At 54.3% G+C, this 19092-nt stretch overlaps 1 protein-coding gene across 1 annotated transcript in view; it reads right to left on the bottom strand.

Annotated features, from left to right (window-relative positions):
- The window catches only part of SCN4B (sodium voltage-gated channel beta subunit 4), a 17951-nt gene extending 5813 nt beyond the window's left edge, over positions 1–12138 (bottom strand). Inside the window, exons 1-4 of the mRNA XM_060017155.1 lie at positions 12078–12138; positions 4299–4471; positions 3106–3334; positions 1264–1393 (exon numbers count right to left, since the gene is read on the bottom strand). Of these exons, the coding sequence (XP_059873138.1) occupies positions 1264–1393; positions 3106–3334; positions 4299–4471; positions 12078–12138 (593 nt within the window). The remainder of the gene's footprint in view (positions 1–1263; positions 1394–3105; positions 3335–4298; positions 4472–12077) is intronic.
- Between the last annotated feature and the right edge of the window lie 6954 nt (positions 12139–19092).

Genomic DNA, 19092 nt, shown 5'->3' with positions numbered 1-19092 from the left:
CGGTAGGCATGCGGTGAATGACAGGAAGTATTACTATCTGTAGCGTCCTGATCCAGCTGTGTGCTAGCAAGAAAATGTTAGCCTGCCTTGTTTTGGATGAACTTGTGGCGGCTCCCAAGGATCACTGTTTTCTTTTCTAAGTGCTTTTAAACCATATGTTGAATAATGTGTTCTCCAAATTTGCTCGCCATCAATAGTCAGACTGATGGTTAAAAACAGAATTTGGTCCAGCTCCATGCTCCTGGCCCCTCTTCAGATCTCCAAAACCCTCCCAGCCTCTGGCCATGATACAGGTGGACAACCCAAGAGTTCATCATCTCAACCAGTGCCTCCCTGCTCCCCCTCCCCTCCGCCGTTCTCTAAAGTCCCTCCCTGCCGTCAGCTGCCTTCCCTTCTTACCAGTGGAATGTCTGCCCTTTCAAGCCTAATTCTTTCTTCTCAACAGAGCAGAATGAAGCCAACACCAACAGAGCATCTCCCCCTTCTCTCTTCCTCTCCTTGTTACTCTCACCCTCTCTGCTCCAATGGCAGGCCTGCCTCATCTCATCTTTCTTGCCAAGAACACAACTTTCAAATGCCTTCTGCCTGCTCTGGTTTTGCAACATTCAATTTTGGAGCCTGCCTGTTCCGGCAATTCTGGGCCTGGGTCGCACCCTTTGTACCTCCCCATCTTTCCTCCCCTTCCTCTTACAGATATCTGATTTATACCTGAATTTATCCTAGGGCTTCCTAGGCAGCCATATCAGCCTTTTCAGACTGTTTTTATCTCCCTCATTAGGATTTTCAGAATTTCACAATAAGAGACTCCCATCACCCTAGAAGGATCTTCCCATTTTAGAGCTTCTGTACATGGAATCTTATGTTTTCCCTGATCTGAAAAAAAAAAGGCATCTTAAAGCCTTTGGTAGGACTTTAGATTTAGGTGGTACAAATAGAGACAGGCTAACGGGATGGGCAGGAAGACAGGGGAATGAGGAAGAGCAAGTGGGCTGTATTTATGTTCTCAGTGAAGTCAGTGCATTAACAAACACCTACTGGGAGGATGGGGAAAAGGAAGTGAGATTAGGGATGGGGCTGGAAGATGGGAGGAGGGTGGCAGGGATAGGGAAGAGAGTGAGAGAATTAGGAAGAGAGGATGGGATTAGGAGATAGGCAGAAGGATGAAGGGCAGATGGGGTATTTGACGGTGGATGAGAAGATGCTGGGAACACCTATAATATGAGAGTGGGTGGTGGGCTGGTGGGAGGACAGGAGTCAACTCACTTCTTCTCCTGAGTCTTCTTGATAATGAAGGCGATGAACTTCTTAACCAGCAGGATGAAGATGAGGAACCCAATGACCCCTCCCACAACAGCCAGGATGATGAGTGTCACTGTGTTGTCCACTTCTTCCACTTCATGGTCAGAGCAGGGAGAGAAGGGGGGTGGAAAAGGGGAACAGGAGTCACCATGGCAGCCCAGCAGCTCCAGAGCCTCCAACCTGGGCAACTGGGACATGCCCACCTCAGGCAGGAAGCAGGAGAAGCTAGAATATGGCATCCATCAGGCTAGGGCATAACAGGAAGACGGCCCTCTCCCCCGACACTCTGCACATACGCCCTCCCGCAGACACCCACACAAGTTCTGGAATAACTCAGACTCAGGGACCACAGCACCCAGGTTTGACTTGACCCTCAAACATGAGACTTTCACTTGCCTCTTCCTAGGTCTCCGCTGCCCATGCAGAAGAAATTGAGAATCTCCCTGTGACATCTCTTATGTGATCAGAAGGCACTGGAGCCAGGTAGTCTGGATTTCAACTACAGGATTTCCATGGTCACTTACTAGGGGGTAACCTAGAACTGGTCACTTAACTCTTCTAGCCTCAGTTCCCTCAACTGAAAACTGAACCCCTGACTTCCCAAACCTTCTCCACCCACAGTCTCTCCCATCTCTGCTGAGAAAACTCCATCCTTCTAATTGCTCTGGCCCAAATCCTTGGAGTCATTCTTGACTCCTCTCTTTTTTACAAACCCCCATATCCAATCCACCTGAGAATCCTAATGGCCCTAACTTCAAAAATTCCAGGGCTTCCCTGGTGGCGCAGTGGTTGAGAGTCCGCCTGCCGATGCAGGGGACACGGGTTCGTGCCCCGGTCCGGGAAGATCCCACATGCTGCGGAGCGGCTGGGCCCTGGGAGCCATGGCTGCTGAGCCTGCGTGTCCGGAGCCTGTGCTCCACAACGGGAGAGGCCACAGCAGTGAGGCCCGCGTGGCGCAAAAAAAATAATTTAAAAAATAAAAATAAAAAATTCCAGAATCATGAGCATCTCCTCTGTAGAAATTCCACACCATCTAGGGAGCAGTGGACCCCCAGGCACACAAGAAACACAGCACGATCAGGATCCTTAAGCAGATTTCCTTCCTTTTTCTCTGCTTCTGCACCTCCCTAGCCTTCCAGGTTCCCCCCTCGTAGATGCCTAACTCCTCCAGCCCTTTCCCTAAACACCTCCAGTGTCCGGGATCAGGTGACATCCTCATCACATGCTTCCTCGTCTGTTTCACCTGTGTCAGAATGAAACCCCACCAGCTGGGACTTAAGCTCCAGAGGGAGAGATCATTCTTATCAGTCGGGTACCTGTGCCTCTACCTGCTTTGCCCCTGTTTCAGTTATGTGTTTACCTGTCTGCTGTCCTACCCTGACCTGTCAATTCCTCGAGAAAGAACACTGTGTATCATTCACAGCACTCTTTGGTTTGATGCCTGGCATCCAATCGGCTGTCGCTAACAGAATCCACAGTAATAATCAGCACATACGGAGAACTTTACAAAACACTGCCGTGTAGTAGCTTCTGTAACTCTCACAACAACCCTAAGCGAATGCAGATTCTACAGATGAGGAAAACAAGGTTCAGAAGGCCTAAACGTATATCACAAGCTATTCAGGGGCAGAATAAGTATTCAAGCTAAGTTATTCAAGCTTCCAGATGTAACTCCAGTAGCTCTTGAAAGCATAAAGCGAAAGAAAACACCAACGTGGTCCATTTCACCATTACACTGAATTGGGTACCCACCCCCACCCCCGTCCTTCCAACTTTACTGCCCTTGTCCCAGGCCTTACTGCATACGTTTATCAACAACTTGGAGGAAGATGGTGGCCTGGTGCTGAAGATAATTCTCCTTGGGGTTCTTCACGTGGCAGGTGTATTTGCCCGTGTCGCTGAACTCCAGGTTCCTCAGCAGAATGGAAATATTGTTCATTTTCTCCTTCACAGAGCCCTCCAGAGTGATGCGGTCATCATCTTTCAACTTCACCTTGGGGTCTGACTTCTCATTCTTCACGATCCCATCTATGAGCTGTGGGGGGGAAGAGGGGAGCCAGGAGGTGGCCGAGAAAGAATCAAGGTCCTTTCGAGAGTCATGACATCACTCCAGCCCACTCCTTGGGTATCTCGCTGCCCAGGTCCAGGAAGAGCCCTCCCCCGGTCGTTTCCTTCCAGTATCGATAGCTCTGCCTGTCTAACCTGGATTTTACTGGCTTCAGGCTAAACCCACTTTCTGTTATTAAGGTCTCCCTAGAATGTAGCATGCTTTTACTGTTCTCTTCATAAAAGCCTTTTAAGTAACGAATCCTGCAAATACCACACTCGTTTCCCTCTATCACTCCCCCCGGCCTCTGCTGACGCCACATCCCATCTGTCTGAATTCTGACCCTCCATCAGGACGTGGATCGACCCCACAGCACTGTGCATCGGTACCCTCTGAATTCAGCGTCTAATTACATCCAGAGTTGGTGTCTTGTGACTGCTGGTCCCCTACTAGATTGCAGAGTGAGTACTCAATAAACACCTGCTGACTGCCCCATCCCCACCCGTGGCCACAGCCCTGGCCCCTTCTCTTCTCCACCTTGCCCTCCCATCCTTCCAAGGCCTGTTCCCCAGCCCTCCTCCGATTTGGACTCTCCTCATTCCCCCTCTCCAAGTCTCCCAAAGGTCTTGTCTCTCCTGTTTTTTATATTATAGTATTAATTTTTATACAAGCTGACCAAGTTTCAGGTATTTCTTCACACCAGACAGAGGACTCTAGCCAAGAATTCCAACAGACCCCAAATTCTGGGAACACAATCTAAGCATCCTTCCCACTTAGATCCTTCTAGACAGGCTCCGACAACAATACTGGGAGAAAAGGTGATGAAAGGTCCTGGGGACCATCACCGTGGGGTCAGGCCAGAAATGACCAGAGCCTGGGATGGGAGGCAGGGGTGAGGCGACAAGGAAGGGAGGAGGATCTGAGCTGTCCTGTCCCTTCCCCGCCTACTTACGATCTTGAATGTATCACTGCTGTTGTAGGACCACCAGAAGCGCAGGTTCTGGAAGCCAAAGCAGCTGGTGAAGGTGCAGGGCAGCAGGATCTCCGTGCCGTTGACAGCGTAGATGGTAGCGGCCTTTCCCACAGATACCTCCAGCGACAGGGACACAGGGACCAGGAAGAGACCTGTGTGAGGGGCACCACTTCCCTTAAAACCCCATCGGGGGCTTCCCTGGTGGCGCAGTGGTTGAGAGTCCGCCTGCCGGTGCAGGGGACATGGGTTCGTGCCTCGGTCCAGGAGGATCCCACATGCCGCGGAGCGGCTGGGCCCGTGAGCCGTGGCCGCTGAGCCTGCGCGTCCGGAGCCTGTGCTCCGCAACGGGAGAGGCCACAGCAGTGAGATGCCCGCGTACCGGAAAAAAAAAAAAAAAAAAAACCCATCGGAACCTCCAGGCTGGAGGCCTGGAAGGGACCTCTCGGATAGGGTGGAGTGGCTTGGTCAGGCTGAGAGGTCTCTATCACCCTTGGTGTCAATATCAGGAAGATGGTTCTCTTTACTTCAACGTACACTGCCTGGGCCACCGCCGTGATTCATTCTCCCGCTTGGGCTGAGCTGGATGGACTTCCGAGCCAGTTAGCAGCCCTTGGGGCATTCTAAGTGACCACCAGGAGTCACCCCAACCCAGGAAACCCAGGCCCCTGCCTCCATGCCGCGAGTCCTCGCCCCCTAACCTGCGGATGCGGTCCCTGCATTGCCCCCAAGGGCAGGACCCGCGCCTCCCGTTCGCGCTGGGAATTTCCCCGAGGGCTGTGCGCGGCATCCCCGTTACGTTTCCGGGATTGGGGGTGGGGTATTGGGAGGCTGAGGGGGTCCCGTGAGGTGAAAAAGACGAAAACGGCAGCAGCCACTCATCACCGACCCTGGCGGCTCCCACCGGCCCCAAGGGGCGGAGAGGTAGAGGGGAGCCTCGCGCTGGACCTTGCTGAACCACCGAGCGGGACCCCGAGAAGAGAAGGGAGACAGGGCGGGATGGCGTCCAGAGGGGTGGGGTGGAACAGAGCACGTCTGGGCATCGGTCAGCAGCAGCGAGAACCGAACGGATAAAGCAATAACACAGAGAAAGTCAGGGCGGAAGACGCTTTGTGGAAGCCGACTGCGGGCAACCAGGTGCACGCAAGCGGGGTGCCTGGAGAGGGCGCTGCACACTCCGTCCCCTCGTGACCCGAAGTGGCCCATCCTGCCCCCCACTCCCCGCAGCCCCACTGCGGCCTCTTGTCCTGGGAACATCCCCCGAGCCCTACACCCCCGCCCCTGCTTCTTTCCCACACCCTCGCATCAAAACCACCCCTACCGCTTGAGCAGGTGGCAATCGTGAATTTCCACTCGTGGCCCCCGGGTTCTGCCTCATGAGTTCTTGTAAGGAAACCTGGAACTCCTGTCCTACAAAGTCCTTGAGGATAGTCCACCGTACCTCAAGGTCATGGGGAAGAGGGGTGTCGGAATCAGAGAGTAGCTCTCCTTGCCCCTAGATGAACCAGGCACCCAGGGTCACCCTGGGTGAGGACTCAGAGGGAGTCCTTCTCAGGTTTCCAGTGATCCTAAGAATAATGACCTTTTCCTGGGCCGGGATGCTTGCTAAGGCTATGTGTGAGTAATCTCATATCACCCTCACCTCACACCTGTAAGGGGGTCTTATTAATCACATTTTACAGGTGGGAAAAATGAGGCTCAGAAGAGCAAAGTGCCCTGTGCCTTGGCCGAAGTCATACAACTGCTAGAGGCAGTTGAAATCTGAACTGGGGTCTGACCTCAGGTCTAGTGGGCAGTTGAGAGCATCCATCTGGCTGTACCAACTCCTATGCCAAAGTTTCCCTGGCATCTCTTCCCAGACTGTAATTTCTCTCAACTACTTGGACCTCCAGCCTAGAGCTCCCAGAGTGTAAGAGCTAAAGGATCCAGACTGATCCATGTTACAGACACTAAGTTGCCACTGCGTGATTTTAGAGACAGGACAACAAGACCTAAAATGGGAGGAAACTTGGCTGAACTGACTGGGTTTAGTGGCCGAGTGACTTGAGAACCCTTCTCAGGCCAGGTCAGCTCCCAGCTCTAAAGGCAATTCCCAGAACTGCCCTAGTTCCCAAGACAGCTAGGGTCAGTCTTTGTTTTAAAGGCCACCGACCTTGCTCTTTCTCCCATCCTCACTCTCAGGGAAGGACCTCTTTTGTCAAACTTAATTCCCTCGTGGTACATCATAAACCAGCTTCCTCTTGTTTTGCCCACATGAGATAATGATGCCTGGTACCACATGGGCGATGCTTTTTAACTAGGGGAGGAGGAGTTCCCCGGCGGTGGGGAGCTAAGATCACACATGCTGCGCGAAGCCCAATAAATAAATAAATAAGAGGAGCTCCAAGGAGAGCTGGCAGCCCAACTCTGCTCTCAGGGCCCCCCTCAGCTTCTCCATGTCCACTTCACTTCTGAAGGCAAAGTGGACTGCTCTTACCACGAAGCTCAGAGATAACACCCCGGGTCCAGGATCCCCTGCCACTGTCAACAACTGCTGATACTTACTCAGCAATTACTATGTGCCAGGCACATTTAACCTTCACATCCATGCTATGAGTGGTGTACTGTGATACCTCCCTATTACAGACACGGCAACTGACCATAGACAGGTTAGGTGACTTAACCTAAGATCAAAAAAACAGAGACATTTCTAGCATCCCAAAGCCCCAAAGCAAGAAAGTCCTTCCTTACATCCTTAAGCAGCAGGGTTTGCCCACCTGCTGGGTTCCAATTAGTGCTGAGAGGTCATTTCAATTAGCCTTCATTCTTTGATCAGCTCCTCTGTGCCAGGAATTGTTCTAGAGCAGTGGCTTTCAAATTCACAGAGCGTCAGAATCACCTGGAGGGCAATTACAGCTAGCTCTGTGGGGGAGTTACTGATCTAGCATGTAGAATGGAGCCTGGAAATTTGCATTTCTAAGAAGGTCCCAGGGAATGCTGTGGTCAGGGATGACACTTTGAGAACCACTGTGCAAGAGGATTGCTACCTGTTAACTCCAAGTTTTATTAGAATGCCAAAAGGTAGGTATCATTTTTCTTATTTCACAGGCAATGAAACTGAGGCTCAGAGACGTTAAGTCACTTGCCCAGGGCCACATAATAAATGGTGAATCTGAGTTGAGCACCTATTATAAAATAGGACAGGCGTTTTACATGCACTGTCCCATTTAATCCTCATAATAATCCTATAAGGTAGTTAGTTATTATTTTTATCTCCAATATACAAAATGAAGAAAAGAGGCTGAGAGAGATTAACCTGCTCAAGGCCACACAACTGGTGAGTGGAATAGGCAGTGTACCGACGGCACTCTGCTGTCCACCCCTTTGTGACGGTGCCTCTCCAAGAGAACAGTGCTGTCAGGGCCAAGCTCTCCTTAGCACTCTTGGTTTTCTTTTTATCTCTCCCCTCCCCCAACCCCCTGCCCCAGAGGTCTAGGGATGGGAGCCAGACATGAGATCACCCTCCAGCCTAGAAGATGGCCTTCTGATCGGAGACCCCAGCTTTGCTGCTCTCCCCCTACCGCCCCCGCAAACCAAGGAACAGAGTACAGAGCTGTGACAGGGAAGCTCTCGGGAGAAGGCAGCTTCCTGATGGCTACAGTGCTCCCTTGGGGCCTGAGCATGTGCTCCAAGGATCACCACACTGCCAGCCTCCAGCGTTCGGGATCCTGGGGAAGGTGGCGGGGAATGCAAGTCAGGGGCCAAATCCCTCTCCCCAACCTCAGCCAGAATGGGCTCTCCAAGAGCACCAAAGATACACATCAAAAGTGAAATTATTTGACTGCTTTAAATAGAAGCAAAAAAAAAAAAAGAAGCAAAAAAAAAAAAGTCCAGAACAGAGGAGAAAAGTATTTCTTTAAGGTCTGGCTGATGACAGTGCACATTTCTGCCTGATTAGTGTGTGCCCATGTGGATGACTTAACTCTAATACAATCGGGACTCCCCGACTCTCAGAGTGAAGCATTGCCATTTCCATCGTAGCCCGGAGGGGACAAAGGAAAGGCAGAGACGTTTCCACGGAGAAGTTCAGAGCCCTGCCCGAGTTAAGGCATCAGAGAGGCCAAACAAGCCTGGCTTCTCCACAGCACGCCCTCCCAGCAGGCAAAAGTCCTGCCAGCTGTGTCTGGGAGACTCGTGCACAGGAAAGCCCAGGGGCCTGCCTCTTGTACCTTCTCCCCTGTGAGCCTGCGCTGCGGGGAGAGGAGGGAGCAGGGGCAGGTATAAATCCACTAGAGGACCCCGAGAGGTACTTCAGCCAGGGTGGATGGGTCAGCAGACACAAGGCAGGCCCCACTCTGCCCGCTGACCTTGAGAAAGTCAGAGGTGCCATAGCCCCAAACCAGGGATGGCTGTCTTTCCTACCTTCTGAGCTTGGTATAACATGAGCTTATAAAACACGAGAAGGGGGCTTCCCTGGTGGCACAGTGGTTGAGAGTCCGCCTGCCGATGCACGGGACGTGGGTTCGTGCCCCAGTCTGGGAGGATCCCACATGCCGCGGAGCGGCTGGGCCCGTGAGCCATGGCCGCTGAGCCTGCGCATCCGGAGCCTGCGCATCCGGAGCCTGTGCTCCGCAACGGGAGAGGCCACAGCAGTGAGAGGCCCGCGTACCGCAAAAAAAAAAAAAAAAAAAAAACACAAGAAGGGCTTCAGTGAGTCCATCCTCTGGCCTGGGCACTCTGCAGGTGGAGGCTAGTGTTTAAAGGGAGGGAGACAGAGGTGGCCCCCATCACAGGTCTAGATGTAACCAAGGCACCCCAACTCAATGACCAGTGTCAGTCAACAATATCTCCAGGCCATTCACATGCTGTTTTATACTTTCCCCTTGTATTACTTCTTGGAGGTAATTATTTCCATGTGGTTATTTCCTTAGATAAAGAAGGACTTCCTTTGCTTTGTCCCAAACTAAACTCTTCAGAATTTCTTGTGTGTGTTTCAGATTGAGGGCCTCTTTCTGGCATCGTGGGATTGATGAACAAGTCCTCCTACTCATGATCTTGTGGAATTCAATCCTAAGCCCCTAAGCCTTGCCTTTGCTCACTGAAAGACCCTAACCATGGAGCCACTCTCAGAGCAGCCGTTTCCTTTGCTATTTACTGATCGGCCCCCTCCTATATCATCTGGGTGCTGCGGTTTTGTCTAAGGATTGACTCAGGCCTCCCATTTAAAGTAAAAATGTGTTGGGTACATGCAAATGTTATCATTAAATACACCAGCAGGGATCTCAGGGCTACCATCAGACCTTCCAAGGCAGATGCCAAGGCAGAAACATTCTGCCACCTTTTCCTACATCCGGGGACAGTGACACCCACCTTGGGGTGGAGGGAGGAAAGAGAGGCAGCGTGGTGCCCTCTCTAAGTTTAGCTCCCAGGGCTCTCCTGGCAGGGCAGGCGGAATCACAGCTGACGTTAATAAGGAAGCTGATACACTCTGGCCCCCGGGGGAGTCAGACAGGCTCAAAGTTAGAGCTGGGAGGCAGAAAGTGGGCCGAGGTCAGCAGGACAAGACCCCTCCTGGGGTGCAGGCCCTGGGGGCCGTGGTGGGGGGGCAAGGCTGAGCCAGGAAGCCCCCTGGGCCCAGAGACAGAGGAAAGATTTCAGCTCCTTCACCCTAGGCAACCTGCCTCCTTCCGGCCCACACCGAGGGGCTTTGCCGGGATAGAAACATGCCCCTGAGACAACACTGGATGCTCAACAAAACCAGCTCTGCAAACAAGTCCAAGCAGAGTGCCCATCCCTCCTCCTGCAGGCCATGGAACGGGTGCACTGGTGCAGCCAGCCCGTGGCTTATGCAGAGAGCCCTACACCCACAGCAACAGGGCAAAGCGGGAGGATCTGTACCTGGGGTCTACCTAGCATGCTGGTCCCACCAGCCAAGGCAGGCATTAGGGCTCGGGAGACCCCATAGGCCTGCATCTCCTGAAGAAGAACAAATCCCCCGTTCCAGATTCAAACCTGGGGTCTTTCTCCATTTCCCCCCTTTCCCATCCTCTTCTCCATGAACTCCTCACTTACCCTTTCCTTTTCCTTCCTCTGAGCGGGACTCAGCACCCTCTCCTTCATTGCCTTCTCGTTAAACAAGCCCTTAATAAACACATACCAAGGGAAAGAAGGTGGGGCAACATAGCACCCTCACAAGTGACCATTACACAGAGGTCACAGTAATTAAGCAAATCAGGGAACAGGAAGGGGTGGGCAGGACACGTACATTACCAGTTACATGCTTAGGAAGGGACTGGTACCCATTTTATCCTCAACTTCGCAGTTGAGGATAAAACGGCCATGGCCACAGTGGGAACTCGGGCTGATCAGGGATGGGGTGAGGGGCAGCTAGTGTAGAGTGGCCCTGTGCCTAGCCCGTGAAGAGGAGCCTCAGTCCTACAGAGGCCCACTTCCTAGGGTCACTGTGAAACCAGCACATCTGTGCCTAAGGTGCAAGAGAGAACACCAGTGACTTCGATCCAGCTGTGGGGATGTAATAACATCAGTGGCCCCTGAGTGCAAGACATACTCTAACCCTCCTCCACCAGGTGCCAATGTGACGGGTCTGCACACAGTTTACATTTGCAGAAGCAGCAGTGACCGCCCTTAAAGGCTTCTGTCTCCCTGTTTACAGCCCAAATGCCTACATGGTGTGCCTGACCCGGCGAGGGGGGAGCTGCCAGAAGCCAAATGTGACTAATATAAACAGGAAGCGGTGCAGGTGCCGGAGATGGAGTCGGCTTACATTGAAATCCAGCTATGATTTGTGAGGCGATTACATTCTGGCCTTAATAAATATCATCCCCCAATCTGTTGGAGTTTGACGCTCGAAACTATCGCGAGCATACTAATAGATAATAATCTGTTCCTTCTGTGTCCTCTGGATGTGCCCCCTCCGTCTTCATACTCATCCCAAAAATGAAGAGCCAGGAGCAGGCTAAACAGGTTCCCCCACACCCCCATGGAACCTTTACCTAAGAAGAGAGATAAGATCCTTCCTAAAAGGGGGCTTGGGGAATTCCCTGGCGGTCCAGTGGTTACAACTCCGACTCCGCGCTTTCTCTGCCGAGGGCGCGGGTTCAGTCCCTGGTCCGGGAAATAAGATCCCGCAAGCAGGCGCGGGCCAAAAATAACTAAATAAATAAATAGGGGCTTGAACTGTCCTCCAAGTCCCTTCAACCTCATCCAGTCTGCAGGGAAGGCAATGGGCACTGGGGGAAGTAGAGAGCAGAGGAGTCAAACAGAAAAAGGACCAGGAGGAAGGGGAGCTCCCCCACCCCCAACTGGTGCACGCTACTGCCTGGGCAACAAGCATCCAAGTTGCAAACGGCTCTGGGCAGAGGTAGAAACCAGCATCCGAACAATCACACGTTGGGATGCAAACCCACCCGGCATCCCCTACACCCAAGGCAAAGACACCCTCCCCCAGCACGCTTAAACCTCCGAACTCTGGGCCCCAAGATTCAGCTTTAGAAGCCCGGGGCTGAAGGCACCACAGACAGCAAAGAACTAATCTCGGGGCTGGCTGGCCGGATGGGGCAGGGGACGGCGCACGGTCCCCAGGGAGCTCAGCAGTCCGAGCCCGCGTCCGGCAAGAAGCGGTAGCCGCGATGCTCATTCCGTGCCGCACTCCAAAGCCCACCCCGTCCAAGGCGCTGCTCTTCTAAGTGTCTCCTCCTCTGGGGGAAGGTGGGGGAAGGGTGGGGGAAAGAGGCAGAAGAAACCAAGCCGGGGCTGCCTTACCCAAAAGCCCAGTGCCCAGCCATCTCGCCCGGGCTGCGCCTCGGTGCCCAGCCCCGGGCATCGTGCTGTTCTCTGCCGAGCGCACCAGGGGTGCGGGGACAGGATACACAGGTCACAGCCGCGCTCGCAGCCCTCGGTCTGCAGTCGGCCCCGAGGCTGCCGGGGAGCTGTGCGCCGCCGGCCGGGGCTCGGGAAAGTTGGCGCGGAAAGGGCGAAGAGGGGGAGGGAGGGAGAGGAGGAGCCGGCTGCGGGAGCAGCCGCGGAGGGCAAGGGGAGGAGAAGGAGGGGCCCGAGGAGGAGGACTCGGAGCAGCAGGACCTCCGAGCTAGTGCAGACGCGAGCGACGCTGCTCCTCTGCTTTGGAAGCGCTCCAGCCGCAGGAGGGGCGGTGGCCGCCGCGGAGCCCCGGGCGCCCCCGCCTCATGGTCCCCGAGCCCCGGGAGCCAGCCGTACCGGCCCCACCACCACCACCCCTGCTTCCGCTCCGGCTCGGGCTGGGCGGCTGCGGCTTCGCACTGCAGGGCCGCCCTCAGCCGCGCGCATCATCCCGTGCGCTGAGCTGCCAATTAGGAGGATAGTTTGGGGAGGGGTAGAGATGGAGCTTTTCGGCTGTTGGAAGGCTGTGATGTTCTGCTTTGAGGAACACGAGTAGGGTAGCGGCTCCCTCTCCCGGGGCCGCGAAGGGACCGCTCGGATGCCCGCAGCCAGCACTGCAGCAGCCGGCGGGCGTGTGCGGGCTTGCCCGCCGCGGCCGCCGACCCGCGAGTGTGCAGCCTCACGGAGCCCCGCTGTGCAGGGTCCCGGGAACCCGGCTTCCAACTGTAAACTACCCCCGTCACCGCCCACCATCCTCTCCCACTGCTTCATGGACTCCTCGAAAATCATGATGCTCCTAGTTAGGGAATCGGCCAGACACCGCCGATCGGGTCCAAGCCCTGCTTCACCCTCCCGCGGCACCCCTACTTCTCATTTTTCCCACCTAGGCCACCCCCCTCAGACCCTCCCCTTTTACCCCCCTCCAAGGGTGTCCTGAGTCCTTCAGAATCCTGGAGGACTCCCTTGGCCTCGCCTCCCTTTTGGGGTGGGGGTCGAGGAGCCCAGGGCAGATGTCCGGGCTTGGTGGGGGTCGCAGCCAGGTCAGAGGGCTTTTTCCCAGACCCTCTTGAGTTACAAGTGACTAGTGCTACTTGGGGTGGTTTGGTGACTCATGTCTGCTATCCTCCTCAGCAGCCCCTTCCCAGCCATCCCAGCCCCCTCCCGCCACCACAGGGCCTGTCTGAGGTCCTGACCCTCCAACCTTTGCCTGTCTGGAGACTGGTTCAGACCTGGAAACCTGCTCCCACTTCATGGCCTGACCTCTGCTACTGCCCCCGCACCGCCCACCTTCTTAACCTGGGGTCCCTGGGGGGCTTCAGAGATCATGGACCCCTTGAGGTTGTACTGGAAATGCTGAATGTCTCTCTTTTTTTCCAGGATAGAGGTTTGCTCAGTAGAGCTGTGATAGTGGTATAGGGGCTCTGGAGTTAGGCACTGGGGAATCAAGTCCCAGCTCCAGCATATGTTGTCGTATGACCTTGAGCAAGTTATGCAATCTTCTGCAGCAGCTTCATCTGTAATATGGTGAAAGTGACGATATTCACCTCTTGCAATCGTTAAGAGCAATGCCACCCTTAGACCTGGGCAACAGGGGCCTCAGCCCTGGGCTCCTGAGTTTGGAGGGCCTCACTCTGGCCCTCCTCTGGCCCTACACCTCCTCACTGGAAAAGTGGTTCCTGGGACAGAAGGGAGGGTAGTCTATACACCTCCTCTTCTAGACCATGCTCCGAACATCCGGGACCCTGGAATTCCCTGTTCACATGACCCGATTCTGAGCAGGCCTCTTCCCCGGGTCAATCCTCTCAGGAGCTGCCCATGCCGGATGTGCACCCACAGGCCGGGGCAAAGGGCAGCTGTTTACAGAGGGTGGGAAGTGGATGGAACTTGACATGCAGATGAAGGGTTCCCAGGCATGCATGAGAGACCCTGTCCCAGCAAGACCAGGGAAGAGTGGACCAGGGAATGGCTTTTGGGCCTGGCCTTAAAATTAAGACTGAGGAAAATTCATCAAAGGTGGAAGATAATAGATGAGTTTTAACACTTTGTTATCTTGATTCATAACTTATATTTAGACATATATGTAATTATCATTTGTGCAGTTGCCCCAGGCCTCACAAACATCAGATGTGGACCTATGAAGACTGAATGAGATATTATCATACGTAAAAGTGCTAACAGAGTTCTAGGCACAGGGTCAACCCGCCGTCCATTTTAGCTCTCATTATTCTCAAAGAGGTCTGTGGCCCTAAAAAGGTTAAGACTCTTCCTGTCTCCAAGTTTGCACGTTTACCCCCTCCTTCTCCAGGAGCTTCCAGACACTAGATCCACAGGGCCAGACATCCACACTGCCCACTTTATTTTTACAGCAGGGGTCAAGTTTCTCAGAGCCGGAGGCTGATTTGAGCCAGGAGGTGAGCCAAAGGGAAGGAAAGTGACCCCTGCCCAGAGAAAGGGGAAGGGAGGGGACAGCATTCCCTGGATATCTTTAGACCCTGGGGACACAAAAACAGGCCAGTTTCCTCCGCACCCTCCACCTTCTCAGCTGCCTCGCTGCTCGCCAATTCTTAGAGCCAGAAGGGTCCTTAGGAAACCCACACGCCTCCCAAATGAAGAAACAGGCCCAAAGAGGTAGAATGTGTGGCCCAAGGTCACAGAGAAAGTGATTCTTAAAGTCAGAATTAGAACTTCCCCCATTATTTGATTCCCTCCCTCCACACCCCCAGCTTTCCTCCAGAGAGCAGGAGGGCTCCACAGCTGGGCAGGAAAAGTGCTTGAAAGATGCATTAGCGGCTAGAGGAATTTTACATTTAGAGAGCACTTTCCTCAAAAATTCTCAAAACCCTAGTGCATCCGTCAGATGGACGGGCACTTTGGCCCTTTCTGCACCTCCGGCTGCAAGTCCCTAGAGGGCAGGATGGTGGTTTGGACACAGCCCCCTGCTGTGCCCAGCAGGCTGGCTTCGTGGTGGTGGGGTCCTGGGCAGCCTGTCTCAGAAATACCTCAAAGAGCAAGTTTTCAGGGATACAGAGACGGACTGGACCCTGAGCCAAGGAGCTGCCAGGAAGCTGTTCTCAGGTGGGAGGAGATAGGGCCTAGATTTAAGGGGAAAGGAGATTTTTCCAGGGGGGTGGGTGTGCGGGGGAGGGCTCAGGGTCTTTGAAGCAGTTAGTCCAGCAGTCCTCTCTGAGACCAGGCAAGCCTCTGGGTTCCTGCCCTCCGCCTCCACCTCAGGGCCAGGATGGGAGCTAGGAAGCAGCGCAGGTATGAGGTTCAGTGTGTGGTGGGGAAGTGACACGGGCAGAAATGGGGGCCGAGCTCCGGCTCCCAGCCTCCGGGAGATGCTTTTATCCAGGCAGGTACTCAACCCTGGGGGTGGTCCCACCTTCCACCTACACCAGGGCGGGTAGGTGGAAGATTCCATCTCTGTCAATTCTCAGAAAGCTAGCCAAGACCCCGGCAGGGGAGGAAGGGAGAGCTCCGGTGAGGCCTCCAGAGCTATTTTGGGAGGAGTTCCTTCTAAGTAATAAGAGCCTGGCAGGGAGCCTCCTCCCCCTCTGGCTCCCCTATTGCCCTTGCCCTTGCCTGCCTCTCCCCCTCCCGCATAAGCCCTCTTGGCTCCTGTCGGGGCATTGCAGGTAACGGAGCTGGACGGCAGCCACGCTGACCCGGCTCAGAGAGGCAGAGAAGAGGGAGCTCTGCAGGGATCCATCCCCCCGCAATGCCCCCACCTCCCAGCCCCTCTCCCTCTGACCTCAGATCACTCAGATCGACACCAGGAGCTTATAGCCCAGTTATCAACAGGGCCCCAACCTCAGGACAGTGGAACTGCAGGAGCCGGGATGCTCTGCATACAGTAACTTAAAGTTGAATGCTCCCAAATCCTTCTGCCTCTGGGGTTGGGGCTGGGTGGATGCTACCTGGCCAGGCATTTGGGTGTCTCCTAATGCACCTAGGTCTGTTCCCTGCCCATCCCGACTCACCATTCCTGCCCTCCAGCTCAGCGCTCACTTGCCTCAGCCACAGTCTCAGCATCCACTGAAGTTTGGCAGGTGCTGAGGGGGTTAACAGGACAGCATGCACCAAACCAACCCGCAGGCACGTGGCTCAGCAGCCCAGCAAGGAACCAGTACTGGCCCCCTCGCCCGCTGCTCCCCAGCCCACCTCGAATCCGACCTGGAGCAGCGATGAACTCTTCCTGAGCTCTCCTCACCCATCTCCACTTTCTCTAAGGGCTCTGGGCGCACGCACCTCCTCCATCCCTCCCTTCCTCTTTTTCTGTTTTCTGCCAGGTTCTTTCCAAACATCCCTTCAGGCAAAGGGGGGTGGGGAGCCCCAGACAGATGAGCTCATTGGGAGGAGGAGGGCAGAGGGAGGAGGGAGCTAAAACATCCTGACCAGGGAGGTGCTCACTGGACAGTCCCAAGCTGGAGAGGGGCATGTGCCCCCTGGCAGGAGCAGGCGTCTGCTTCCCTCACTGCAGCTCAGAGATGGGGTGAGTCCTGGGCATCCCTTTATTCTGGGCCACTTTGGGGTAGGGCGTGAAGCCCCATGGCAGGGTCTCAGCCACCCTACCCAGCACCCCAGAGCTGTGTTTACCTCTGTGTTTCATGGATTACCATGCCCCACTGCTTGTCCATCATGGGAGGATGGGGGCTCAGGAGGGCTGGGGGTCGGAGGCATTGGGAAGGTTTGCCATTCATTGTAGGGGGACCGCCTAGTCCGCTGAATGGCTAGATGTCCTCCTGGAACCGTAGACCTGGTCCTGCCGCTGAACTGGGCGCTGGGACAGACTGACCAAACCAGAAGCATAAAAAGGTGCAGAGCGCCAGGCAGGGCTCCCCTAGTGTTCAGGTCCCATCCGCTATGAATATTTTAGTGTGAGAGCAGTGGATCTTGCAAAGTGAGAGGAGAGAGAGGATGTGGAGTAGAAGAGGAGATATGGCAGGGACAGAAGGTCAGGAGAGATGGCCGAGAGGAAGGGAAGAAGCATGGGAGCAAGGGAGAGTCTGCCTGGAATGAAGGGGAACCTGGGGAAGTTGGAGTGAGACACAGGCCGAGGAGGAGGGGTAGGGATGGAGACAACTGGTCAGCAGGTGAAGAAAAGGTTTTATAGGTTTTCAGAAACCAGGAGAGGAGAGGGTGGCCAGCGGGAGCCAGAGCTGTTTGCACAGAGCTGTGGGGTCAGGGGCAGGAGGTGGGATGTTAGAGACCCACTGGGAAGCCTTTGCCTCTGCTTCCAAACACTTTTGCCCATCTCTGGCTGTCCATGGTCATTTTGAGATTGGCTCCCAGTCACCCCTCCCCCACCCACTCCTAGGTCTCTGGGCTGCAAGAGGCCAGTCCACTGCCCTTTCCCAGTCACAGCCTGATGTGATTGATGGCTTTGGCATCGCTCCACCCTGGGTCTGAATTCTCTGCTATTTTCTGTGTCACCTTGAGTGTACCCATAACTTAGTATAACAGGTCTCCTCATCTGTAAAAGTGAGAAAAGAATGCATATTTGGGGAGTTGTCCTGAGTACTGTCAGCTGATACACATAGAATATTGAGCTCAGGGCCAGGCACAGAGTAGCTACTCAGTAAATGGTGTTCATCCTGATTAGTCTAGCCAGCTGTCACTCACCCTGCTACCACCCCGGCCCCACCCTCCAAACCCTTTGCGGCTGGATATGAGCCCTCCCATCCCACAGCCCTTCCCAAGAGCATCAGCTCCTGTGGAGAGCCCACAGGGTGTGAGCCTGCTATGGGACAAGGATGGGAAGGCTGAAGACTTTGACAAAGCTGGGAGGGTGAAGGGAGGAGAAGGCTGAAAAGATTGTCACCATTTTCTACAGTCTTGACTGAAGGACAGGGGAAGCTTTGCCCCAGCTGGAGGGCCAAAGATACAAGTTAGACTTGGCCTGATCTTTGGAAAGAAGTTCCTGAGGGTTCCTAACTCCAAATTTCCACCCTCTTCCGGCCTATTTCTCACTGTGAATAGGGGCTCGCCACCTACCCTCTCCCCACCACCATCGCTAAGTCGGGTAAAGATGAATAGGGCAAGCAGGTAGAAGAGTGCAGAGGCAGCCTGGGGTAGAGCGTGACTGAGTAACAAGGCAGAGGGACAGGAGTTTGCCCATTCATGTGTCCTGTTTATCTTCAGGCAGGCAAGCAAGAGTTAATCCTACTTCTATCATTTGAATCCTAAAATGAGGGCTGCAGAGGGCCATTGTCGGTAAATTTAGACGGCATCTAAAAGTATGCCCTGACATATGAATCTTCTCGACAACACCCCCAAGCTATGCTTGAATACCTTCCGGGATGGGGAGCTCATTACCTCAGAGAAACTCAACCCTCTGCACAGCTCTGACTTCCATTGGATCAATATCTGCCTCTGTCCGCCAGCCCTAATGTTTCGCCCTGGGGCAGAATGGGTCAAGGCGAATCCCTCTCCTTGTGGCCACAGCCCCACCCGCTGTATTAGCCATCGGCTGTGACACACACTTCCCCTCCAGGAGGAACACACCCCCTTCTTTTGCCCATTTGCCCACAGGAGGGTCTCAGTCTGTTGAGGCAAACAGTTCTAGTCCTATGCTACCCGTTTACAGGGAATTTGTCGCCGTTGAGAAGCAGAGGCAGCTGCAGTTGGGATAAAAGTGACTTTGCCAAGGCTGTAAGGGACAGCCCCTCTCATGGACTCCAGAGTAGCCAAGCTGAGCACCCAGTGTCCACTTGGCCCCCTTCCCAGCGCCTCGTGGACTCTCAAAGTCATTATTGCCAGAGAAAAGGAGAAGCTGCTTTACAAGCTCCCTACTCCCAACTCACCTGCTCCCACCACCTCCCTCCCGCAGTCTTTCTCCCTTTTCTAGACAGAGGCCTCCTCAGCCCTGCAGAGGAGTGGGGTCCAGGCTAATCTGTTTTAGGACCAAATTTATGGGCCA

Source organism: Delphinus delphis, chromosome 8, assembly GCF_949987515.2.
Source record: "Delphinus delphis chromosome 8, mDelDel1.2, whole genome shotgun sequence".
NCBI lineage: Eukaryota > Metazoa > Chordata > Mammalia > Artiodactyla > Delphinidae > Delphinus > Delphinus delphis.
The sequence above is the reverse complement of the archived record's forward strand: the minus strand, read 5'-3'. Positions and strand labels throughout refer to the sequence as shown.